Source organism: Triticum aestivum, chromosome 2A (genome assembly GCF_018294505.1).
Source record: "Triticum aestivum cultivar Chinese Spring chromosome 2A, IWGSC CS RefSeq v2.1, whole genome shotgun sequence".
Taxonomy (NCBI): domain Eukaryota; kingdom Viridiplantae; phylum Streptophyta; class Magnoliopsida; order Poales; family Poaceae; genus Triticum; species Triticum aestivum.
The window spans coordinates 165483535-165510270 of record NC_057797.1 but is presented as its reverse complement, the minus strand read 5'-3'; the positions used below and the strand labels follow the sequence as shown (position 1 = coordinate 165510270).

Genomic DNA, 26736 nt, shown 5'->3' with positions numbered 1-26736 from the left:
CAAAAAACCTACCTTTTTGCACGACAACTTTTCACCTAAGTTCCTCTTTTTTACAGATGACCACCATGCGACACCCGTCCAAGATACGGCACAACAGAGACATAGGCATAGATGTGCAGCAGGGACCCATTCCAAGGATTCTTTTTAGATTAAGACCCTGCGTCAACCTTTTTTACTGTCTCTTGTTGATACACATCCCTCGGATTCTCAGTACAATTGAGAAGGATGCCGGCATCTTGGCATGTGGCCATGTCAGAATAATGCGCGTACCTGAACACCAGGGGCTTCTTACAAAGGGCACTGATTAGGCCCGGTTCATACCATAAAGACTGAATACCTTAGGGAGTGTTCGGCGTCGCGAGTTTGGCCCTATATGCATCAGCTCCGAATCATGTCTTTGGTCAAATGTTGGGTTTGCCCGGCTCCTATGTTTTGGTACCTTACGTTCCGCTCTATCGGCTAAGGTAGCACTAGGAGAACTACTGCGATTTTGCCCTGGGTCATCCGGACGAGCACCTCAGTAGAGAAAGCCGAAAACTGACTGTCATGATATAGCGTGAGACTGGTCAACCACTCGATGACCTATCGGAATGTTAGAATTCCTCCGCCTTAATGAAGGGCCGTTTCTCGGCCAGGCATGTACGCACCCCGAATTTGGGAGAGTGCGGAGCCACCAGGGGCTATATAGTAGCCCCACCAGCAAACTCCTATGGCTAAGTGAAAGTGTTAAAGCATTATAGTCCGGTTGCCTTGTTCGCTGCACTATCACCTCCTTAATAGGACCAAGACGTTGGGTTAAGTGTGAACACGCGTCTTCTGCGAACACCTCCGCATTATATGCGTGGGGGCTGAAGCCGACGACTGCAATCTTTCAGGTTATACACATGTATACATAAACGGCCACACAGGAGGCATCATATTACTTTCAGGCAAAAGTATAAACACATCCTTAATAAATTTCATAAAAACATTGTGTTTACAATGGGAATACATGTCACTCAAACGTAATATTCTTCGAGCACTGGGCCTCTATCAAACGAGCACCCTCGAGAACCTCTTCGAAATAGTGCTCGGCAGCCACTCGGCCTATGGCCGAACCCTGCGCCGCAACAGTGGTAGCATCCATCTCCGCCCAGTATGCTTTAACACAAGCAAGGGCCATCCGCGAGCCTTCTATGCACGTCGACCTCTTCATCGCATTGATGCACGGCACCGCACCAAGGAACTGCTGCACTAAGCTGAAATAGCTGTTCGGCTTCAGCTTTTCCAGCCACAGCTGATCCACGACAGACCTCATGGTGAGTCCGGACAACCTATTGAGTTCGGCCCATTCGGCTAGCTGATCAGTCAACGGAAGCGGACACTCTGGAACGTTAAATTGCGACCAGAACAGCTTGTCCACTTCACGCTCTGTTTGATCTCGGAAGTATTTGGCCGCATCGACAACGCTCGCCGCCAAGTCCATATATGCGTCTGCCGAACTCCACAGCCGATCCAGAGGGGCATACCGTGGATCTCAGAACTTCCTCCGTAGCATAAAGGGCTTCCCAGCCGCAATATCCCCGGCTTCACGCGGCTCCTCCTTCTTCGCTCTCATAGCAGAGCGGGTGTCTTTGTTCGCCATCGTGGCCTTTTCAAGGCCCGTAGCCTTCGCTCGGTTTTCTTTTTCAAGGAACTGGCAATGGTCGGCAGTGTCTTTTAACTTCACGGCCATCTTGGCCATCTTCTCTTTGCTCTTGCAATGCGCGGCCTTCTCGGCTTTCAACTCTTTGGCCGCCTTCAAAGCGGCCGCGTTACTAATCCTTGCTTGTTCTTTGGCTCGGGCAAGTTCCGCCCGCAGGTTTTCCACGGTGGCAGCTCCATCTGCAGTCACAACATATTAAAGATACTGGCATCATGCTGCTCTTACTATGTGGCATTCACCAAAAAATACCGCTTACCCTATGCCTCGTCAAGCCTCTTGTTAACAAGCTCGATGTTGGCATCCGCCGCATCCAGTTGCCGCTTCAGTTCGGCAAACTTATGAGTCCGGCTAGCCACCGGAGCTCCCACTACCTGCACATTAAAGCGGTATGGTTATTGCCTGGGACTACGATCCTCTGTTTGCCGCCGTTCTCGGCGATAACCAGAGTCTCAGGGGCTACTATCTACACAGGGCACGCCTAAAAATGTGCGGTACCATCACAAATGTACATCATTTTACGTACCTCAAAGCCCATCAGTAGACTCATAAAGGCATCATGCAACCCACTTTCGGCGGATGAAATCCTTTCCATCACCGTACCCATCAATGTACGGTGTTCTTCTGAGATGGCCGCTCGCTCCAATAGCTCTCTCAGTACGTCCAACCGCATACCAAACGGTGCCGGCCTCTTCTGTTTGCTCTCTTCGAGAGCCAGACGCTTGGGACTTCGGGTGACTATAGGATTATCTTCTGGCCTCACCGGATCCGGAGAGGCCCTCCATGACGTCACTTCAAGGTCGCCCGCTTCTTGAGCAGAGGAGTCCCGGGGAGGCGTTTCGCTCTCCATCATCTCCGGAAGAAGATCCCCCGAAGATGAGCTCTGCTGAGAAGGGCTAAGATCTGAACCGCAAGATAAATACTTCGGTTATTTTCCTCAGAGGTAAGGTAATATATCTTCACTATTAAAGTACTTTTTAATTACTTACAGCTCGTTAGAGGGCTGATCCCCGCGCAGACTTTGTGCGGCAAGAGCACCCTCCAAGGCAGGACCCTCTGGTGGAGATTTCTTCTCCCGCTTGGAAACCTTGGTTTCCGGATCTTTAGAGGTAGTCCTCTTCCTTCCCCGGGGTGAGAGAATGTCAGATTCCTCCCCTCGGTTATCCTCCCTCACGGAGGCGCTCGTTCCCTCGGTCGGAATAGGTAGCGGTGGAGGACCGCTTTCGCCCTCATTATTCCCCCCCCCCCTTTGTCTTCCTTTGAGGGCTCCGGGCAAGGTGCTAGCTTGAGCATCTTTTCTAGTACCGGATTTTCCAAACCCCCAGGAAGGGGGGCCGAACACCGAATCATCTTCGCCTTTGTTATCCAGTCCTGGTCAAAGAGCGATTTCTCAGAATAACGTCATGATAAATGAAAGACGATGTGTTTGGCTAGAGGATAACTTACTTGGTTGGCGGTGCGGTTGCTGCTCAGGCCCACGTCCTCGGTAGTATCCGGACACTCTATCTGTGGTTCGAAGAATGATCTATACATCTCCTCGTGCGTCAGGCTGAGGAAATTCTAAATAGCGCGTGGTCCTTCTGGGTTGAACTCCCACATGCGAAGAGGCTGGCGTTTGCATGGCTGGATTCGTCGAACCAGCATGACTTGCATTACCATAATCAAACTGAAATCTCCTTCAAAGAGATTTTGAATGTGGCTTTGCAGTACAGGCACGTCCTTTGCGGGACCGCAGCTCAGCCCTCTGCTAATCCATGACATCAGTTATGGTGGAGGGCCTGAGCGAAAAGCAGGGGCAGCCGCCCACTTGGCACTTCTGGGAGAGGTGATGTAAAACCACTCCTGTTGCCATAATCCAGACACCTCTGGAATAGAACCCTTTGGCCATGGAGCTCTGGCGATCCTGCTTATTAATGCGCCTCCGCACGCTACATGCTGCCCCTCGACCATCTTCGGCTTCACGTCAAAGGTCTTGAGCTATAGGCCGAAGTGAGGGGTAATGCGGAGGAGGGCCTCACATACAACAATAAATGATGAGACGTGGAGAAAGGAGTCCGGGGCTAGATCATGGAAATCTAGCCCGTAATAAAACATCAGCCCCCTAACGAAGGGATCCAGAGTGAGGCCTAGACCTCGGAGGAAGTGGGAGATGAACACGACGTCTTCGTTGGGTTTAGGAGTAGGGACGACCTGCCCTCGGGCAGGCAGCCGATGCGAAACCTCGGCGGTCAGGTATTTGGCCTCCCTCAACATCTTGATATCTTCTTCTGTAATGGAGGAGGGCATCCACCGGCTTGAAGGCTAGATCCGGAAATGATTGAAGGTCCGGAGCACCTGACGTAGGCTTTGGGTGTTAGAACTCGAGGCGGGGGAAGGATTCGATTGAGCACGGGAGGGAAAGAGTAAAAGCCTTGTCCCTTTATAAAGAGGGTGAATATCAAGCGTCCTCTCTGTAGCCGTTTGGGACTTGCCTATAATCTAGGAGTCCTAGATACGGTTGGGTTACCCATGACCGTATTGATGAGAATCCCGTAATTAGGGGAACACGATCTCTGCTTTGACAAGACGTGTCAAAAAACTGCCTCGCGTTATGTGTGGAGCTGGTTGAAGAAAACGGTTCGAATAATTACCGAGCCATGGAATAATGTCGTGTTGCCAAAACGTGTCAGCATATTAGATTTGTGGAAATGTTATTCTCTCTACGGTGGTATGTGGAAACTTAGTTTGCAGGGTCGGACACTATCCTAGTATTCAAATTCTTCCGTGATGTATTCGGAGGAGGAACCCGCCTTGCAATGCCGAAGACAATACTACGCGCCGGACTCATCGTCATTGAAAGCCTGGTTCAGGGGCTACTGACGGAGTCCTGGATTAGGGGGTCTCTGGACAGCCGGATTATATCCTTTGGCCGGACTATTGGACTATGAAGATACAAGATTGAAGACTTCGTCTCTTGTCCGGATGGGACTCTACTTGGCGTGAAAGGCAAGCTAGGCAATACGGATATGTATATCTCCTCTTTTGTAACCGACCTTGTGTAAACCTAGCCCTCTCCGGTGTCTATATAAACTGGAGGGTTTTAGTCCGTAGGCCAACAGACAATCATACCATAGGCTAGCTTCTAGGGTTTAGCCTCTTTGATCCCGTGGTAGATCTACTCTTGTACTACCCATATCATCAATATTAATCAAGCAGGACGTAGGGTTTTACCTCCATCAAGAGGGCCCAAACCTGGGTAAAACTTCGTGTCCCCTGCCTCCTGTTACCATCCGCCTAGATGCACAGTTCGGGACCCCCTACCCGAGATCCGCCGGTTTTGACAACGACAGGAGGCATACTAATGGCGCACCGTGGGATATACTAATGGCGCACTGCGTGGTGCGCCATTAGTATACCAGATACTAATGGCGCACCTGTGGTGCGCCATTAGTAAAAAATTCTAATGGCGTGATGCTAGTGGCGCACCTGTAGTGCGCCATTAGTAGCCAAAACAGGTGCGCCACCAGCAGGCCTTTTCCTAGTAGTGCATGCCTGTTATTTCTGTTAAAATAGGAGATCATTGTTATCATGGCTTATGTGATATGGGTGCTAGTGCTAGCGCAATACCTTATTCCTTATACAAACAAATTATGCATGATATTGCACCTGCTGAGGTAGAAGATATTGATGTCACAATTAAACTTGCCAATAGAGGTACTATTTCACCAATGGGAATTGTTAGAGATGTTGAAGTCTTGTGTGGGAAAACTAAATATCCTGCTGATTTTCTTGTTCTTGATTCCCCACAAGATAGCTTTTGTCCCATTATATTTGGTAGACCCTTCCTGAGCACTGTTAATGCTACCATAGATTGCAAAAGGGATGTTGTTACTATCGGTTTAGATGATATGACTCATGAATTTAATTTCTCTAAATTTAGTAGACAACATAGTGAAGAAGAATTACCTAGTAAGGATGAAATTATCGGTCTTGCTTCTATTGCCGTACCTCCTAGTGATCCTTTAGAACAATATTTGCTAGACCATGAAAATGACATGTTTATGAATAAAAGAAGGGAAATAGATGAAGTATTCTTTAAACAGGAACCTATTCTGAAACACAATTTGCCTGTTGAAATCCTAGGGGATCCTCCTCTACCCAAGGGTGATCCTGTGTTTGAGCTTAAACCTTTACCTGATACTCTTAAATATGCTTATCTTGATGAGAAAAAGATATATCATGTTATTATTAGTGCTAACCTTTCAGAGCATGAGGAAGAGAGATTATTGAAAACTCTGAAGAAGCACCATGCTACTATTGGCTATACTCTTGATGATCTTAAGGGCATTAGTCCCACTCTATGTCAACATAAAATTAATTTGGAAGAAGATGCTAAACCAGTTCGTGATCATCAACGACGGCTGAATCCTAAAATGAAAGAAGTGGTAAGAAAGGAAATACTAAAGCTCCTTGAGGCAGGTATAATCTATCCCGTTGCTGATAGTCAGTGGGTAAGTCCTGTCCATTGTGTCCCTAAGAAGGGAGGTATCACTGTCGTTCCTAATGATAAAGATGAATTGATTCCTCAAAGAATTATTACAGGTTATAGGATGGTAATTGATTTCCGCAAATTAAATAAGGCTACTAAAAAGGATCATTACCCATTACCTTTTATCGATCAAATGCTAGAAAGATTATCCAAACATACACATTTTTTCTTTCTAGATGGTTATTCTGGTTTCTCTCAAATACCTGTGTCAGCCAAAGATCAATCAAAGACTACTTTTACTTGCCCTTTTGGTACCTTTGCTTATAGACGTATGCCTTTTGGTTTATGTAATGCACCTGCTACCTTTCAAAGATGCATGATGGCTATATTCTCTGACTTTTGTGAAAAGATTTGTGAGGTTTTCATGGACGATTTCTCCGTCTATGGATCTTCTTTTGATGACTGTTTGAGCAACCTTGATCGAGTTTTGCAGAGATGTGAAGAAACTAATCTTGTCTTGAATTGGGAAATGTGCCACTTTATGGTTAATGAAGGTATTGTCTTGGGGAACAAAGTTTCTGAAAGAGGTATTGAGGTTGATAAAGCCAAGGTTGATGCTATTGAGAAGATGCCATGTACCAAGGACATCAAAGGTATAAGAAGTTTTCTTGGCCATGCCGGATTTTATAGGAGGTTCATTAAGGACTTCTCAAAAATTTCCCGGCCTCTGAATAATTTATTACAAAAAGATATACCATTTGTCTTTGATGATGATTGTGTAGAAGCGTTCGAAATACTTAAGAAAGAATTAATCTCTGCACCTATTGTTCAGCCACCTGATTGGAATTTACCCTTTGAAATTATGTTTGATGCTAGTGATTATGCTGTAGGTGCTGTTCTAGGACAAAGAGTTGATAAGAAATTAAATGTTATTCAATATGCTAGTAAAACCCTAGACAATGCTCAAAGAAATTATGCTACTACCGAAAAAGAATTCTTAGCAGTTGTATTTGCTTGTGATAAGGTCAGACCTTATATTGTTGATTCTAAAGTAACTATTCACACTGATCATGCTGCTATTAAATATCTTATGGAAAAGAAGGATGCTAAACCTAGACTTATTAGATGGGTTCTATTGCTACAAGAATTTGACTTACATATCGTTGATAGAAAGGGAGCTGAGAACCCCGTTGTAGACAACTTGTCTAGGTTAGAAAATGTGCTTGATGACCCACTTCCTATTGATGATAGCTTTCCTGATGAGCAATTAAATGTCATAAATGCTTCTCATACTGCTCCATGGTATGTTGATTATGCTAATTACATTGTTGCTAAGTTTATACCACCTAGTTTCACATACCAGCAAAAGAAAAAGTTCTTCTATGATTTGAGGCATTACTTCTGGGATGACCCACATCTTTATAAAGAAGGAGTAGATGGTGTTATTAGACGTTGTGTACCTGAGCATGAACAGGAACAGATCCTACGCAAGTGTCACTCCGAAGCTTATGGAGGACACCATGCTGGAGATAGAACTGCACATAAGGTATTGCAATCTGGTTTTTATTGGCCTACTCTCTTCAAGGATTCCCGTAAGTTTGTCTTATCTGGTGATGAATGTCAAAGAATTGGTAATATTAGTAGACGTCAAGAAATGACTATGAACTATTCACTTGTTATTGAACCATTTGATGTTTGGGGCTTTGACTATATGGGTCCTTTTCCTTCCTCTAATGGATATACACATATTTTAGTTGTTGTTGATTACGTTACTAAGTGGGTAGAAGCTATTCCAACTAGTAGTGCTGATCATAACACTTCTATTAAAATGCTTAAAGAAGTTATTTTTCCAAGATTTGGAGTCCCTAGATATTTAATGACTGGTGGTGGTTCACATTTTATTCATGGTGCTTTCCGTAAAATGCTTGCTAAATATGATGTTAATCATAGAATTGCATCTCCTTATCATCCTCAGTCTAGTGGTCAAGTAGAATTGAGTAATAGAGAGCTCAAATTAATTTTGCAAAAGACTGTTAATAGATCTAGAAAGAATTGGTCCAAGAAACTTGATGATGCATTATGGGCTTATAGAACTGCATATAAAAATCCTATGGGTATGTCTCCGTATAAAATGGTTTATGGAAAAGCATGTCACTTACCCCTTGAACTAGAACACAAGGGATATTGGGCTATTAAAGAGATCAATTATGATTTTAAACTTGCCGGTGAGAAGAGGTTATTTGATATTAGCTCACTCGATGAATGGAGAACCCAAGCCTACGAAAATGCCAAGTTGTTTAAAGAAAAAGTTAAAAGATGGCATGACAAAAGGATACAAAAGCGTGAGTTTAATGTAGGTGATTATGTATTGCTATACAACTCTCGTTTAAGATTTTTTGTAGGAAAACTTCTCTCTAAATGGGAAGGTCCTTACGTTATCGAGGAGGTCTATCGCTTCGGTGCCATAAAAATCAACAACTTCAAAGGCACAAATACGAAGGTGGTGAACGGTCAAAGAATCAAACATTATATCTCCGGTAATCCCATAAATGTTGAAACCAATATTATTGAAACCGTAACCCCGGAGGAATACATAAGGGACACTTTCCGGAACGTTTCAGACTACGAAAAGGAATAGGTATGTGGTACGGTAAGTAAACCAACTCCAAAACAGTTTTTAAGGCAATATTTCTCCGTTTTGAAATATTTAGAAAAATAGAAAAATAAGAAGCAGTCCGGGAAGGACATGAGGGCTCCACGAGGGTGGAGGGCGCGCCCTACCCCCTGGGCGCACCCCCCTACCTCGTGGGCACCTCATGTGCTCTCCGGACTCCGTTTTCGTACACGAAATGTATTTTGGTCAGTAAAAATGCATTATATAATATCCCGGAGGTTTTGACTACTGTATCACGCAAAAATCTCTTGTTCTTGTTTCGAGCTGTTTTTGCCAGGGTTGTCGAAGCTAAGCGTCATGTCGTCTCCCTCCTCCTCCAACAATGAGGGCAACGATGCTTGGCTAATGAAGATAGAGCTGAAGAGAGAAGAACCCATGGAGACCAACAAGGATGAAGGGATCAAGAAGGCCACGGAGGACCAACCTCCGGCAACAGAAGACATCCTTCAACTTGATCACAATCTTCTTACCCCAACTGAGATCGAAGCTTTCAAGATGACCGAGTTAGCTCGTATACAAAATAAGTATCTCACACGTGAAAATATTTTGTTGAAGGAGCATATCATCGCACTCAAAGGCATTATCCGCAAGTTAGAAGACCTCCTACGCTCGATGTGTGACTATCCATCATCAACAACTCCACCTTCTTCATCAACAAAGGAGACATAATCACATGGGTATGGGCACTCCCCTCGGCAACTGCCAAGCTTGGGGGAGCGCCCCGGTATCGTATCACCATCACTTCTACCTTTATTGTTTTTCTTAGTTCGATCCTTTTGGTAATATCTTGCTCTAGTAGAATAAAACTCTTAGTATGATCTAGTTGTGAGTTTTGCTTTATAATCCTTCTATGTAATCGAGTCCGTGAGCTATATAATAAAGATTAGTGTTGAGTCAAGGGCTTGATTATTTTGCCATGATCCTAAGAGAAAGAAAGAGAAAGAAATAAAAAGAAACAAAGAGATCATGTGAATCTTATGGAGAGTCATGAGCTCAGATAGAGAAAGTATGATGAATAAAAGTTGTTGAGGGTTGACAAACATAGTTTTGGTCATCGTTGCAATTAATAGGAAGTAATAAAGAAAGAGAGGTCTTCACATATAAATATACTATCTTGGACATCTTTTATGATTGTGAGCACTCATTAAAATATGACATGCTAAAGAGTTGGCGTTGGACAAGGAAGACAACATAATGGGTTATGTTTTCTTACATCTGAGATAAATTATATTGTCATGGATCATCCAACATGGTTGAGCTTGCCTTTCTCCCTCATGCTAGCCAAATTCATCGCACCAAGTAGAGATACTACTTGTGCTTCCAAATACCCTTAAACCAGTCTTGCCATGAGAGTCCACCATACCTACCTATGGATTGAGTAAGTAAGTTGTCATTGGTGCAAGCAATAAAAATTGCTCTATAAATATGTATGACTTATTAGTGTGGGAGAAATAAGCTTTATACGATCGTGTGATATGGAAGAAATAAAAGCGACAGACTGCATAATAAAGGTCCATATCACAAGTGGCAATATAAAGTGACGTTCTTTCGCATTAAGATTTTGTGCATCCAACTACAAAAGCGCATGACAACCTGTGCTTCCCTCTGCGAAGGGCTTATCTTCTACTTTTATCTCGTACATTGCATAAGAGTCATGGTGATCTTCACCCTTCCTTTTTTATTTTATCCTTTGGCAAGCACAGTATGTTGGAAAGATCCTGGTATATATGGATAATTGGATGTGAGTTTTCATGAACTATTATTGTTGACATTACCCTTGAGGTAAAACATTGGGAGCCAAAACTATAAGCCCCTATCTTTCTCTGTGTCCGATTAAAACTCCATACCCATAAGTATTGCATGAGTGTCAGCAATTGTGAAAGACTATATGATAGTTGAGTATGTGGACTTGCTGAAAAGCTCTTATACATTGACTCTTTCCTATGTTATGATAAATTGCAATTGCTCCAATGACTGAGATTATAGTTTGTAAGTTTTCAATGAAGTTTACGATTCATACTTGAAATTGTGATTGAATTATTACTCTAGCATAAGAAATCATATGACAAGAATTATATAAGTTGTTGTTCTAAGAATGATCATGATGCCCTCATATCCGTATTTTATTTTTATCGACACCTCTATCTCTAAACATGCGGACATATTTTTCGATTTCGGCTTTTCGCTTGAGGACAAGCGAGGTCTAAGCTTGGGGGAGTTGATACGTCCATTTTGCATCATGCTTTTATATCGATATTTATTGCATTATGGGATGTTATTACACATTATGTCACAATACTTATGCCCATTCTCTCTTATTTTACAAGGTTTACATAAAGAGGGAGAATGCCGACAGCTGGGATTCTGGGTTGGAAAAGGAGCAAATATTAGAGACCTATTCTGCACAACTCCAAAAGTCCTGAAACTTCACAGAAGACGTTTTCAGAATATATAAAAAATACTCAGTGGAAGAGATTCACCAGGGGGGCCACACCCTGCTCACGAGGGTGGGGGTGCGCCCTACCCCCCTGGGCGCGCCCCCCTACCTCATGGGCCTCCTGGTGGCCCTCTGGTGGCCATCTTCTGCTATATGAAGTCTTTCGATGGGAAAAAATAACAAGCCATCTTCTCGAACGAAACTCCGCCGCCACGAGGCGGAACCTTGGCGGAATCAATCTAGGGCTTTGGCAGAGCTGTTCTGCCGGGGAAACTTCCCTCCCGGAGGGGGAAATCATTGCCATCGTCATCACCAATGCTCCTCTCATCGGGAGAGGGCAATCTCCATCAACATCTTCATCAGCACCATCTCCTCTCAAAACCCTAGTTCATCTCTTGTATCCAATTCTTGTCTCCAAGTCCGGGATTGGTGCTAGTAGGTTGTAGTAGTGTTAATTACTCCTTGTAGTTGATGCTAGTTGGTTTATTTGGTGGAAGATCATATGTTCAGATCCTATATGCATATTAATACCCCTCTAATTATGAACATGTTTATGCTTTGTGAGTAGTTATGTTTGTTCCTGAGGACATGGGAGAAGTCTTACTATTAGTAGTCATGTGAATTTGGTATTCGTTCGATATTTTGATGAGATGTATGTTGTCTCTCCTCTAGTGGTGTTATGTGAACGTTGACTACATGACACTTCACCATTATTTGGGCCTAGAGGAAGGCATTGGGAAGTAATAAGTAGATGATGGGTTGCTAGAGTGACAGAAGTTTAAACCCTAGTTTATGTGTTGCTCCGTAAGGGGCTGATTTGGATCCATATGTTTCATGCTATGGTTAGGTTTACCTTAATACTTTTATTGTAGTTGTCGATGCTTGCAATAGAGGTTAATCATAAGTGGGATGCTTGTCCAAGTAAGGACAGTACCCAAGCACCGGTCCACCCACATACCAAATTATCAAAGTACCGAACGCGAATCATATGAGCGTGATGAAAACTAGCTTGATGATATTCCCATGTGTCCTCAGGAGCGCTTTTCTCTATATAAGAGTTTGTCCAGGCTTGTCCTTTGCTACAAAAAGGATTGGGCCACCTTGCTGCACTTTATTTACTTTTGTTACTTGTTGCTCGTTACAAATTATCCTATCACAAAACTATCTGTTACCACTTATTTCAGTACTTGCAGAGAACACCTTGCTGGAAACCGCTTATCATTTCCTTCTACTCCTCGTTGGGTTCGACACTCTTACTTAACGGAAGGACTACGATAGATCCTCTATACTTGTGGGTCATCAACGATACCTCCCCGAGCGTGGCCACGCCGCCACAGTTACCGCAGGTGGGGCTCCGCGTCGCCTCCCGGATCGTCATGTTCTCCGTCCGTAGCTTGTCGTTCTCCTGCCACAGCAGCGCATTCTCGTGTCGCTCGATCTGGGTCTGCAACCAGCCCACCCAGGCATGATTACCAAAAAGAAGAAGGAAATTGATTCTTCTTGGCCTAGCTTGTCACATCAACCGACACGTCGCACCAAAGATAGATAGAAGATTGTTCTGGCTAACAGTCTGAACCTTCATCTGGGTGCGGCGATTCTGGAACCAGAACTTGACCTGGCGGCTCTCCAGGTTGAGCCGCCTGCTGAGCTCCATGCGCTGCTTCTCATTGGGGTGAGGGCACTCCTTGAACACACTGCCAAAAATGAATTAGTCAAGCAAGCTGTAATTTAGGGCTAGATAGAAAGTAGACCAAGAACCTGAGAGAATTGTAACAATTTCTTACGCCTCGAGCTCTTGGATTTGCTGCGGCGTGTGGCGGTGGTAGCGCTTCTTCTTCTTGCGCGGGGTTGTCCGGGTCCAGCTCGTTGGCGGAGGCGCCGTCCAGGTTGTCGCAGCCGGAGCGGTTGTCGTTCTCGCCCTCCCACGCGCGGCCCAGCGAGTCGCCGTCGCCGCCGCTCCCCGTGCTCCCCATGAAAGCGCCGCCCAGCTGACCTTCGCCCTCCATGTTCGTCTGCCAATTAAACCAATTAAAATCCAAGGCAATTAAACACGGCAATGAAGAGAAACTGGCCAATTAATTAAGGCCAGTAAACATGCAGTGGTATTGAGCGCATGAACGGTCGGGTGGTAGTATAGAATATAGCATACTAGGCCGAGGGAGAGGCCAGTGGAGGAGGCGAAGCCTTCGCCACCGCCGCCGGCGCCGGGCCTGGGGATGGGCGGCGGGGCGAGTAGGCGGCCGGGTTGTGCATGCCGGGGCTGCCCTCGCCGGCGTCGTAGGAGAAGACGCCGGAGCCGGCGTCGTCGAACCCGATTCAGTTTCAGCCGAGACGTGCGACACGAGGAAGGAGAAGGCAGGGGGTATTTGCAAAAACGCGTGCACTGACCGGCTCGGGCCCTACGAGTCCAGTTGTCGCTCTGTGATTGGTCCAGGACCATAGCTGCACATTGGGTGCAAGTTCTGGGACTGTGTAGGGTCATTTTGCAAGTTGTAGGACCAAATCATCACATCTCGGACAAGTTCTAGGACCCCCAGTGCTTTTAACTCCTTACAAAACAATGTTGGGGGCTAATAGCTAACTCAAACACTTTTTGAGTGTGTGCTCAGCAAAATAGTATCCATATAGTAATTTGCTTAGAGCTGGTAATAAAAAGGTTCCTCATTCACTATTGAGATGGGGGTACTTATAGTAACTAGAGAGGACATATATGGCATACCCGAGGTTATACCTAGAGTATTGTTGTTGGTATCTAGAGTATTGTTGTTGGTTTACAGATTTTTGTGCGAGGACTTATGTGAGATGACTTTGTTTATTGATCGCAAATACTGAGAGTATTGTTGCTGGTTTACAAACTTATGTGAGAAGACATATATGGCGTACCCGACGTTATATGTTCCGTGCACTATTTAGTTTGTTGCATGTCGAGATGCTATGGTTATGACTATTGCTAATGGCCTCTCCAACATCATTGTTGAGACGGATTGCTAGTTTGTCTTTTCCGCATGGCAACATGGGGATTGCTTGGTTGGGGGACATCTCATTAGGGTAATGCATACCTATATCTCGAACTTGTAGGGAGTCGTTCTTTGATGGACGGGGCGGAGAAGCTAATGGAGCAGCCCATCTTTCACTTTGCAATATATGATCCGTCAAAATGAATAAAATGCCTTGAGGGCCGCGGTCCTACAAAAAACCAATGTTGTGTATTTGTGCATTTTTCTCTTTAATCAAAGAGGTCGTAGATTACTTTATTAAAACATATATGAAATGGGGAGTGTTATTATACTGACGTCCCCGTGAGGGCATAACAAAACGAACATTTTTATGGCAATTTTAGTTGTTGTAGGTATGCAATTTCTTCTAGAAACACGGCAAATCCTTGCCACAAACAGCAACAATACTCTTGAATATTTATTCAAGATTAACTGAATTTTTCATCCTCGTGCAACATAAATTGCCATGATATTCTTTCGCGATTTCCATGCCTCTCGGCAAACTTCCGCTGGCTACGAGGGTTCTATGAAATAAGTGTTTTGTGCGACATGTGGCGTTCTTGGATAGGGGGGTTACCAATTCTTTTTGTACGGAAATCTTGGATTTTTTTTAAAGAAAATCAGAAATCTTGGAACTACCGGTCGGTCAAGCCATCCGTTACTTGGCGGCGGCGACAAGTCTGGGCCATCCATTGCACGATCCGACGGCCCGAGCCCCGTGTCGGCAACCCCACTTCTATAGCACAGGGTAGTTACTCTCACGCTTCACACGACCGGACTGCATGCACGATGGATCCACGGAGGCCGAAAACAAAACAAAACAAAACGCACACGAGCAGGAGCAGTGGTGCAGGCGGAAGGACAGCGCTCGATCGGAGACGCGGGGGGTGCCACCGCATTTACCATCCACATGCACGCATTCATTGCCATCCCAATTCAACACCCCGGCCCCCTAATGGCATCGCCCGGTACTACACCTACAAGAGCCGCAGCAGCCACAGCCGTCGCTCCTCCTCCACAGGGACAGGGGTCGCGCTGGTGGTAGATAGCCAGATAGGACAAGAAGTTGGAGATCGAGAAGGAGTAGGAGCCAACAGGCATGGCCATGGAGATGGGCAGGAGCTGGCAGGAGCTCGGCGTCGTGGACACCATCTACGAGGACGACCACGAGGAGGAAGACGAGGAGGAGGAGGAGGAGGAGACGGAGGACTGCTTCAACTCGCCCACCATGTCCTCCTCCGCGCCCACGTCGGCGTCCTGCTCGCCCGCGGCGCCGTCCGCCTCCTCCTCCCTCCCGCCGGCGCTCAGGACCGCGGTGCAAGGATGGTACGTGTGTCAGCCAGTGTGACAATTCAGTTCGTTGCGATCTGTTCTGGATTCCATGGACGTACGCAGAGTTCAGAACTCGGCATCATCTCACATTCTTACAGACCGGCGATCGATTTTTTGCCTCCATGTTTGATTAGGTCGCGGGCGAATGGATCGCGCAAGCCGGACGTGATCGTGCGTGTCCAAGAACACTGCTTCCATCTTCACAGGGTAAGATATACCAAGATCAACCGCTCCTTTTCCTTTCTTTTCTTGAACGATCGAACACTTCGGACAGAAGAAATTCACCACCTCCCTTAAAAATCGACGGCAGTGATGATGAATCACTTCTTTCTTCTTCGAAACTGCCATATTAGTCGAATTTTACCACATGCCAAGCGTTTCCAATTAATCTCCTGCACTAGTAACTCCCGTCAATTTTCCTTTAGTAAAACCAAGATGAAGAAAAGAAAAGAATAGGCCGTGCTGCAGCTGCATGTTTTCCGTTAGTAGGAAGAAATTTATTTATGGCAAATTCAATACGAGCCCTGCTGGATACGTGCGCGGCGCAGAGATGACAGACAACGCAGTCCACGCCCACGTCGTCAGACGTTTCTTGTGACGGTAAAGGAACGAGCAGTAACTCACAAATAGTTACTGCGCACTCCCCTGGCAGTGCCCATAGATTCACCGTAGGAGTTTCAGAAAAAATAAAAGTGTCTCTTAGTTTCAACCTTGCACTAAGATTTCGCCTTCTCCCTGGTTAGCTGCCTGCCAATATTGTCACTGTAGTAGCACATTGAGCTATTTGACCTACATAAGATCCTCATCACGGCTATGGGATTCTTCCCCGAATGCGCGTAAAATTCCTGCAGGAAACAGTTCAGTTCCCGCATGCTTCCGATAGAATACATGAAAAATATAAATTGATTCTCAAGTCTTTTGTAAGCGGAGGTGGACCCTTGATGGTCTTGGCCTCTGGATTAGCTTAAGTGCCCCAAGTAGACAAATGCCAGAGCCTCTGCCCCACGATGAACAGCAGAGTGCCAATGGCGTCCTAACAGGCAATAATGGATGGCCGATTCTGTACCACATTTACTCCATTGCCTTGATTAGCGCACTGCCCTGCGTGCAGCAGGAGCGATCGTAAACTTCCAGTAACCTCTGTCTCAGGAGTTACTGGCGCCTTCAGACAAGTTTACTGCCTTCTGCCTGCCATCCTAGCTCTACACATGCACGTCGACTGTAGCAGTAGTATATGTTCCTGCATGCTCCTGCATCGTCTCTTTTACCCGCTGTGCCGTGTTGGTTTCAACTGAACTTTGACATGGCAAGGAGTGTGGCAAGAAGAGGTCGAGGAGATCTCATGTAAAAATGGTTAGGCTTTTGGTCCCTCTACATACGATCGGACACATGGGCCGGCGCAGTTCGCGTATTGAATTCGACGTAGATTTACAGTCGATCGTGCCGGAAATTCAAGTGGCGTCGTATGAATTTCTTTCGGGATCGGGACCAGGCAGTATCGACGTACTGCGAGGAGGGGTATCGCCCATTGCATTCATGCTGGCCGACAGAAGGGAGATCTGAGTAAATGTGAGGATCAGACGGACGGACCATTTCAAATTTTATTTATGGAGTCGTACTACTACTGTACGTATTAAACTTTGATCGTAGTAGTAGTACTGTAGTACAGTACTTACTTTGCTGGGATTCGGATTTCACAGTTCGGAACATTCTACAATTTTGTTTTCAGCTTGGCTGCAACCCGGTTCGGTTTATTGCTGAAGTGAGTTCGACAGGCACAAGAAACACTGTTTTCTTGGTCTTTTCCTCCCTCGAACTGCAGAACTCAAATGAGTTTGACACATACAGGCCAAAAGCCACTGAAAGCCCGAAACTGTTGCCAATTGTACCAAAATGATAAAGATCCAATTAGTGCCAGCAAACATGCAACCTGTTTTTTGTTGGCCTCTGCTCATCTTGTGGGCTAGGCCAATCATCTGCCGGATCAAGTGCTCTAGCTCTGTGCTTATTCCTACGACTTTTCCTGCCGCCTAGTAAGTTCAAATTTCAGAGTACCGGACGTACACTGATGTTTTTTAGCCAGCCAAGCCAAGAGATTGATGTTACAAATGAAACGATCCAAATGTTTTTTTTTCTAACTCCATTAAGCGACAGTTAAACGATCCAAATGTAGTGGTACTTGTGCTCCTGGATGTTCAAATTTATTTACAGATTCCGTATTTTTACCACGTTGCTCTGTTGTCTGTCACTCTTTGCGTTCGGTTTATTCGGTTTACATGGTTCGGTTTATACGGTTTTCCGGTTTGTACGGTATTAATACTTTGATAAATATGATATGAAATTAAAATATGGTTCGGTTTCGGTATGGTTTCGGTATATACCATAAAAACCAAACCTAACGCGAATTTGAAAATGACGTAATAATAACTTACAAATTTATGACTCAAAACACATACTATTTTACACAAATAGTATATAACTATATATATAAGTGTATATGCTTGCATTGATTCATCTGTTGATAGTTATGGACGTGCTTAGCATTTTAAAAAGAGAAAAATAACTATGCTACAAGAAAAATTTACGTGCTTAGTAGTGAATTTGACTCATGTACAAAAAAAATGACAACTTGTATGGTTGTTTATCTCAAGAAATACAAATTTAGTTTTTACTTCGGTTTATTCGGTTAACCGTTCGGTTTTTCGGTATATATCATATAAACCAAAGTTCAAAACGGTATGAAAAGTTCATACCATACCGAAACCAAAAACCATAAAAACCATAAAATCGGTTCGGTTCGGTTTATTTTTGGTATAGTTTTTTGGTTCGGTTTTTAAATGCAGAGAGTGAGTTGTCTGTTCCCAGGACCCGATCACGTCGGAGAGCAGCTACCTGAAGCGGCAGCTGTCGGAGTGCAGCGACATCGCCGTGGACCTACCGGCGGGCCTCACGGTCGACGCGTTCGCCGACGCCGTGGCTTCCTGCTACGGCGCCGACGTGGCGCTGTCGCCGGACAACCTCGCCGCGGCGTGGGTGGCCGCGGACTGGCTGGAGCTGACCGCGGAGGACGGGCTGGCACGCCGCGCCGAGGACTACTTCTTCGAGGAAGTGGCCACGGACCACGGGCGCGCCGCAGCTGTGCTGCGGTCGTGCGCGGCGTTCCTCGGCGGCGAGGCCGCCGGGGCCGGCGCGGGGCTGCTGGTGCGGTGCCTGGAGACGCTCGCAGCGTCCGGCGGCGCGGACGGCAGGTGGCTCGAGGACGTGGCCGCGCTGCCGCTGGAGGAGTTCCAGGTGGTCGTGGAGGCCATGCGCGCGCGGCTCGCGCACGACCACGACCTCATGTACACCATCGTGGATCACTACCTCGAGGTAAAGCTTTCGTCCCAGTAGAATGTTTTGTGAAATGAGTTGCTGTTTTGAGTGCTGATCGTTTCACGCACGGATGTGGGTGCAGAACCACAAGGGGAAGCTGACGGAGGAGGAGAAGAGCCGGCTGTGCTACAACGTGAACTGCGCCAAGCTGTCGCACCACCTCTTCATGCACCTCGTGCAGAACCCGCGGCTGCCGCTCCGCTTCGTCGTCCAGGCCATGCTCGTCGAGCAGCTGCACTCGCACCACTCCATGCTGCTCACCCAGCACCACCACGCCGCCGCCGCCGCGGCTCCCGTCTCCGCCGCGCCGCTGCCGTTGCCGCCTGGGCTACATAAGAGGTCCATCTCCGGCCCGTTCAGCAGCGCCGTCGCCGCCGCGACCGCCGGGGACGCCGCCAACATGACGCTCGGCGACATCCTCCAGCGCGACGCGGTGCTGCGCCAGTCCGCGCACATCCGCGCATCCATGGATGCCACGGGGCACCGCATCGACACGCTCGAGCGCGAGCTCGCCGGTCTCCGCTGCCGCCTGCGCCATTCCGAGCAGGCCGCGGCTGCTGCCACGGCCTCGGCCGCCATCGACCGCGTGTCCGCCAAGTCGGCCAGCTTCCGCATTCCGCGTAGCCGGCTCTGGAACGGCGAGGACCTCTCGTCCAGCACCGCCACCACCGGCCGCTCCGTCGCCAAGGGCAACCTTAGCCTCAAGTCACGTCTGGTGCACGGGTTCAAGAGCCTGTTCGGCCGGAGGCCAGGGAACGGTGTCGCGCCGCCGCCCGCGAGCAGTGATGACGCCGGCACTGACGTCCGCGTCGGCGAGAAAGGCGCGTGTGCGTCATGTCCACCGGAGCCGGAGGACGGCTACGACAAGGAGCCGTGCAAGGAGGAGTGGAGTGCTCGGCCTCACCGGAGGAACCTGTCGATGGTGTGACCAGTCGATGCACCGCGAGAGCCGAGAGATCAGCGGCAATCGGTGCACGCCGAATACTTGTCGGAGGCTTTGGGTGCTTTTCATGGCTTATCTCTGATCGGTGCGGTGTATATACGAGTTTCAGTCTCACTGTATCGGAACTGTTGATTTTCACACGGCCATATGAATCTGTACGTCCAAGGGTCCGTCCATGCGACGTTTACCTTGTTTCAGTAGAACTACTTTTTCGTCCTTGCGTGCAGTGCAAGTTAAGGGCATATTCAACGCCCCGCAAATTTCCTCTCGCATTGAGTCCAGTCCGTGGACATGGATGCGAGAGGTCAGACATCTAACACTAATTGCATATATTTTATTTTATTTTCAACAAATCGGATGAAACTCATGCAAACACAACCGGATTTCGTACAAATAGACCGGATTTTGTACAAACATGACAAATTTCATACAAACACGATGGATTTAACTATATTTTGAACAGTTAGAACAAAAAATAGACCCGACCCTAAACCAATCCTACGTCGGCGGCCGGCGTCCAAGCACGTATCGTCCTCCTTCCGCTGTCTCCATGAACACTGACGATAAGACCGATGAAGTGAAGGTGCGGCCTTCGACGAGGAAGGGTAGACCATGAGAGACGAACCGGGCCACATGGGACACCAGGGCCCGCCGCCTCCCGTGGCCTACTCATCCTCGGAGGAGTCCGCACCTTGTCCATTGCCGGTGGACGTGAGGTCCACGAGGGAAATGGTAGCACCTTGGTTGTCGTCGTCCCACCGGGCCGGCTGATGGTTCGTCGGCGGCGCGTAGGAGGCACAGCTGGCGTTGTTCTCCTCCGCGATCACCTGTAGTTGCGCCTCCGCGACTGCTGCTTCCTAGCGAGAGGCGGCTTGAGAGCGGCCGGCATCGTAGATGGCACGCTGCTTCATGACGAAATTTGGGTTCGCCGCGGCCATGGCCGCCACGGCCTCCTCTCTCTCGCGCTCGCGTATAGGTCTGACCCTCCGCCAACCGGTGCTGCTCCAGGAGGAACATGTTGTATTGTTGTTCCTCCTGTGCCTGCTTGAACACCGATAAAGGCGCCGGTGCAGGCCACACTTCCGCCATGACAACGTTAAACTGCACATGCGCCTGCTCCATGGTGAAGTCAGCGTGCACAGGAGGTGCGAAGCCGGGGTGGAGTCGTCGGGGCCCGTCTCCATCGTGGTGTCGCCCTCGTCGTCGGGGACCTCGGGCTAGTTGGTGATACGTCTCCAACGTATCTATAATTTTTGATTGCTCCATGCTATTATATTATCTATTTTGGATGTCAATGAGCTTTATTTTACACTTTTATATCATTTTTGGGACTAACCTACTAATCGGAGGCCCTGCCCAAATTGCTGTTTTTTTGCCTATTTTAGGGTTTCAAAAAAAAGGAATATCAAACGGAGTCCAAACGGAATTAAACCTTCGGGAACGTGATTTTCTCAACAAACGTGATCCAGGAGAGTTGGAGTGGGCGTCAAGAAACAACGGAGGAAGCCACGAGGCAGGGGGCGCGCCTACCCCCTTGGGTGCATCCTCCACCCTCGTGGGCCCCCCATTGCCCCACCGACGTACTTCTTCCTCCTATATATATCCACGTACCCTCCAAACATCCAGGAGCACCACGAAAACCTAATTCCACTGCCGCAACCATCTGTACCGAGAGATCCCATCTTGGGGCCTTTTCCGGAGCTCCACCGGAGGGGCATTGATCACGGAGGGCCTCTACATCAACTCCATGGCCTCTCCGGTGATGTGTGAGTAGTTTACTTCAGACTTACGGGTTCATAGTTATTAGGTAGATGGCTTCTTCTCTCTCTTTGGATCTCAATACAAAGTTCTCCTCGATCTTCTTGGAGATCTATTCGATGTAATCTTCTTTTGCGGTGTGTTTGTCGAGATCCGATGAGTTGTGGGTTTATGATCAAGTTTATCTATGAAAAATATTTGAATCTCCTCTGAATTCTTTTATGTATGATTGGTTTATCTTTACAAGTCTCTTCGAATTATCAGTTTGGTTTGGCCTACTAGATTGATCTTTCTTGCAATGAGATGATAACCCACAAGTATAGGGGATCGCAACAGCTTTCGAGGGTAGAGTATTCAACCCAAATTTGTTGATTCGACACAAGGGGAGCCAAAGAATATTCTCAAGTATTAGCAGTTGAGTTGTCAATTCAACCACTCCTAGAAACTTAGTATCTGCAGCAAAGTGTTTAGTAGCAAAGTAATATGATAGTGATGGTAACGGTAACAAAAGAGTAATGAAAGCAAACTAATGTTTTTGGTATTTTGTAGTGATTGTAACAATAGCAACGGAAAAGTAAATAAGCGTAAACCAGTATATGGAAAGCTCGTAGTGTTGGGGAACGTAGTAATTTCAAAATTTTCCTACGCACACGCAGGATCATGGTGATGCATAGCAACAAGAGGGGAGAGTGTTGTCTACATACCCTTGTAGACCGTTCGCAGAAGCGTTATATCAACGCGGTTGATGTAGTCGTACGTCTTCACGATCCGACCGATCCAAGTACCAAAAGCACGACACCTCTGAGTTCTACACACGTTCGGCTCGGTGACATCCTCGCCTTCTCGATCCAGCAAGAGGGCCGAAGTAGTAGATGAGTTCCGGTAGCACGACGACGTGGTGACGGTGTTGGTGAAGAACAATCTCCGCAGGGCTTCACCTAAGCACTACGAAAACTATGACAGAGGATAAACTAGAGGAGACGGGGTAGCCGGCACACGGCTTGGTGTTTCTTGATGTGTCTTTGTTGCTAGCCCTGCCCCTCTATTTATATGTTGAGCCCTGGGGTCGAAACTTGGAGCAAAAGCCTCCTCAAAGTCGGTTTTGCCCGAAAGGCAAGAGTCCCACTTGGACTCCGGGACCAAACGCCACAATCCTTGGCGTTTGGCCCAGACGCCATGGGCCTCGGCGTCTGGCCCAGGGCCAGACGCCAGGGTCTCCGGCGTTTGGCCCCCTGGCCTCCGCAAAACTCCTTTTGCACTGACTTATAGCCCCATGGGCCTGACCCCTTGGCCAAACCATATCATCCAATATATGAATCTTTACCTCCGGACCATTCCGGAGCTCCTCGTCATGTCCGTGATCTTATCCGGGACTCCGAACAACATTCGGTCACCAACATACATAACTCATAGTACTATATCGTCAACGAACGTTAAGCGTGCGGACCCTACGAGTTCGAGAAGTATGTAGATATGACCAAGACACCTCTCTGGTCAATAACCAATAGCGGGACCTGGATGCCCAGATTGGCTCCTACATATTCTACGAAGATCTTTATCGGTCAGACCGCATAACAACATATGTTGTTCCCTTTGTCATCGGTATGTTACTTGCCCGAGATTCGATCATGGGTATCTCAATACCTAGTTCTATCTCGTTACCTGCAAGTCTCTTTACTCGTTCCGTAATAAATCATCCCGCAACTAACTCATTAGTTGCAATGCTTGCAAGGCTTATAGTGATGTGCATTACCGAGTGGGCCCAGAGATACCTCTCCGACAATCGGAGTGACAAATCCTAATCTCGAAATACGCCAACCCAACAAGTACCTTCGGAGACACCTGTAGAGCACCTTTATAATCACCCAGTTACGTTGTGACGTTTGGTGGCACACAAAGTGTTCCTCCGGTAAACGGGAGTTGCATAATCTCATAGTCATAGGAACATGTATAAGTCATGAAGAAAGCAATAGCAACAAACTAAACGATCAAGTGCTAAGCTAACGGAATGGGTCAAGTCAATCACATCATTCTCCTAATGATGTGATCTCGTTAATCAAATGACAACTCATGTCTATGGTTAGGAAACTTAACCATCTTTGATCAACGAGCTAGTCAAGTAGAGGCATACTAGTGACACTTTATTTGTCTATGTATTCACACATGTATTATGTTTCCGGTTAATACAATTCTAGCATGAATAATAAACATTTATCATGAAATAAGGAAATAAATAATAACTTTATTATTTCTTCTAGGGCATATTTCCTTCAGTCTCCCACTTGCACTAGAGTCAATAATCTAGATCACATCGCCATGTGATTTAACATCAATAGTTCACATCACCATGTGATTAACTCCCATAGTTCACATCGTCATGTGACCAACACCCAAAGGGTTTACTAGAGTCAATAATCTAGTTCACATCGCTATGTGATTAACACCCAAAGAGTACTAAGGTGTGATCATGTTTTTCTTGTGAGAGAAGTTTAGTCAACGGGTCTGCAACATTCAGATATATATGTATTTTGCAAATTTCTATGTCAACAATGCTCTGCACGGAGCTACTCTAGCTAATTGCTCCCACTTTCAATATGTATCCAGATTGAGACTTAGAGTCATCTGGATCAGTGTCAAAACTTGCATCGACGTAACCCTTTACGATGAACCTTTTGTCACCTCCATAATCGAGAAACATATCCTTACTCCAGTAAGGATAATTTTGACCAATGTCCAGTGATCTACTCCTAGATCACTATTGTACTCCCTTGCCAAACTCAGGGCAGGGTATACAATAGGTCTGGTACACAGCATGGCATACTTTATAGAACCTATGGCTGAGGCATAGGGAATGACTTTCATTCTCTTTCTATCTTCTGTCGTGGTCAGGCTTTGAGTCTTACTCAATTTCACACCTTGTAACACAGGCAAGAACTCTTTTTTGACTGTTCCATTTTGAACTATTTCAAAATCTTGTCAAGGTATGTACTCATTGAAAAAACTTATCAAGCGTCTTGATCTATCTCTATAGATCTTGATGCTTAATATGTAAGCAGCTTCACTGAGGTCTTTCTTTGAAAAACTCCTTTCAAACACTCCTTTATGCTTTGCAGAATAATTCTACATTATTTTTGATCAATAATATGTCATTCACATACACTTATCAGAAATGTTGTAGTGCTCCCACTCACTTTCTTGTAAATACAGGCTTCACCGCAAGTCTGTATAAAACTATATGCTTTGATCAACTTATCAAAGCGTATATTCCAACTCCGAGATGCTTGCACCAGTCCATAGATGGATCGCTGGAGCTTGCATATTTCCTTAGCACCTTTAGGATTGACAAAACCTTTCTGGATGCATCATATACAACTCTTCTTTAATAAATCCATTAAGGAATGCAGTTTTGTTTATCCATTTGCCAGATTTCATAAAATGCGGCAATTGCTAACATGATTCGGACAGACTTAAGCATAGATACGAGTGAGAAACTCTCATCATAGTCAACACCATGAACTTGTCGAAAACCTTTTTGCGACAATTCTAGATTTGTAGATAGTAACACTACTATCAGCGTCCGTATTCCTCTTGAAGATCCATTTAATCTCAATGGCTCGCCGATCATTGGGCAAGTCAATCAAAGTCCATACTTTGTTCTCATACATGGATCTCATCTCAGATTTCATGGCCTCAAGCCATTTCGTGGAATCTGGGCTCATCATCGCTTCCTCATAGTTCGTAGGCTCGTCATGGTCAAGTAACATGACCTCCAGAATAGGATTACGTACCACTCTGGTGCGGATCTCACTCTGGTTTACCTACGAGGTTCGGTACTAACTTGATCTGAAGTTACATGATCATCATCATTAGCTTCCTCACTAATTGGTGTAGTAGTCACATGAACAGATTTCTGTGATGAACTACTTTCCAATAAGGGAGCAGGTACAATTACCTCATCAAGTTCTACTTTCCTCCCACTCACTTCTTTCGAGAGAAACTCCTTCTCTAGAAAGGATCCATTCAAAGCAACGAATATCTTGCCTTCGGATCTGTGATAGAAGGTGTACCCAACATTTTCTTTTGGGTATCCTATGAAGATGCACTTCTCCGATTTGGGTTTGAGCTTATCAGGTTGAAACTTTTTCACATAAGCATTGCAACCTCAAACTTTAAGAAACGACATCTTAGGTTTCTTGCCAAACCATAGTTCATACTGTGTCGTCTCAACGGATTTAGATGGTGCCCTATTTAACGTGAATGCAGCTGTCTCTAATGCATAACCCCAAAACGATAGTGGTATATCGGTAAGAGACATCATAGATCGCACCATATCTAATAAAGTACGGTTATGACGTTCGGACACACCATTACACTGTGGTGTTCCAGGTGGCGTGAGTAGTGAAACTATTTCACATTGTTTTTAACTGAAGGCCAAACTCGTAACTCAAATATTTTACTTCTGCGATCATATCGTAGAAACTTTTATTTTTGTTACAATGATTCTCCACTTCACTCTGAAATTCTTTGAACTTTTCAAATGTTTCAGACTTGTGTTTCATCAAGTAGATATACTCATATCTGCTCAAATCACCTGTGAAGATCAGAAAATAATGATACCTGCCGCGAGCCGCAATATTCATCGGACCACATACATCAGTATGTATGATTTCCAACAAATCTGTTGCTCGCTCCATTGTTCCGGAGAACAGAGTCTTAGTCATCTTGCCCATGAGGCATGGTTCGCAAGCATCAACTGATTCATAATCAAGTGATTCCAAAAGCCCATCAACATGGATTTTCTTCATGCGCTTTACACCAATATGACCTAAACGACAGTGCCACAAATAAGTTGCACTATCATTATTAAATTTGCATCTTTTGGTTTCAATATTATGAATATGTGTATCACTACGATCGAGATCCAACGAACCATTTTCATTGGGTGTGTAACCATATAAGGTTTTATTCATGTAAACAGAACAACAATTTATTCTCTTACTTAAATGAATAACCGTATTGCAATAAACATGATCAAATCATATTCATGCTCAACGCAAACACCAAATAACACTTAT

At 46.0% G+C, this 26736-nt stretch overlaps 1 protein-coding gene and 1 pseudogene across 1 annotated transcript; one reads left to right on the top strand and one right to left on the bottom strand.

The window, feature by feature from the left end:
* LOC123191605 (homeobox-leucine zipper protein ROC6-like) overlaps positions 1-13576 on the bottom strand; it is a 131630-nt pseudogene extending 118054 nt beyond the window's left edge.
* A 1591-nt stretch (positions 13577-15167) lies between these two features.
* LOC123188155 (BTB/POZ domain-containing protein At3g49900) lies at positions 15168-20120 on the top strand. The gene is made up of 4 exons (XM_044600199.1): positions 15168-15582; positions 15723-15795; positions 18454-18957; positions 19043-20120. Exons 1-4 carry the CDS (start codon positions 15356-15358, stop codon positions 19886-19888), a joined length of 1650 nt encoding a protein of 549 aa, XP_044456134.1. The 5' UTR covers positions 15168-15355; the 3' UTR covers positions 19889-20120.
* Positions 20121-26736: the final 6616 nt, after the last annotated feature.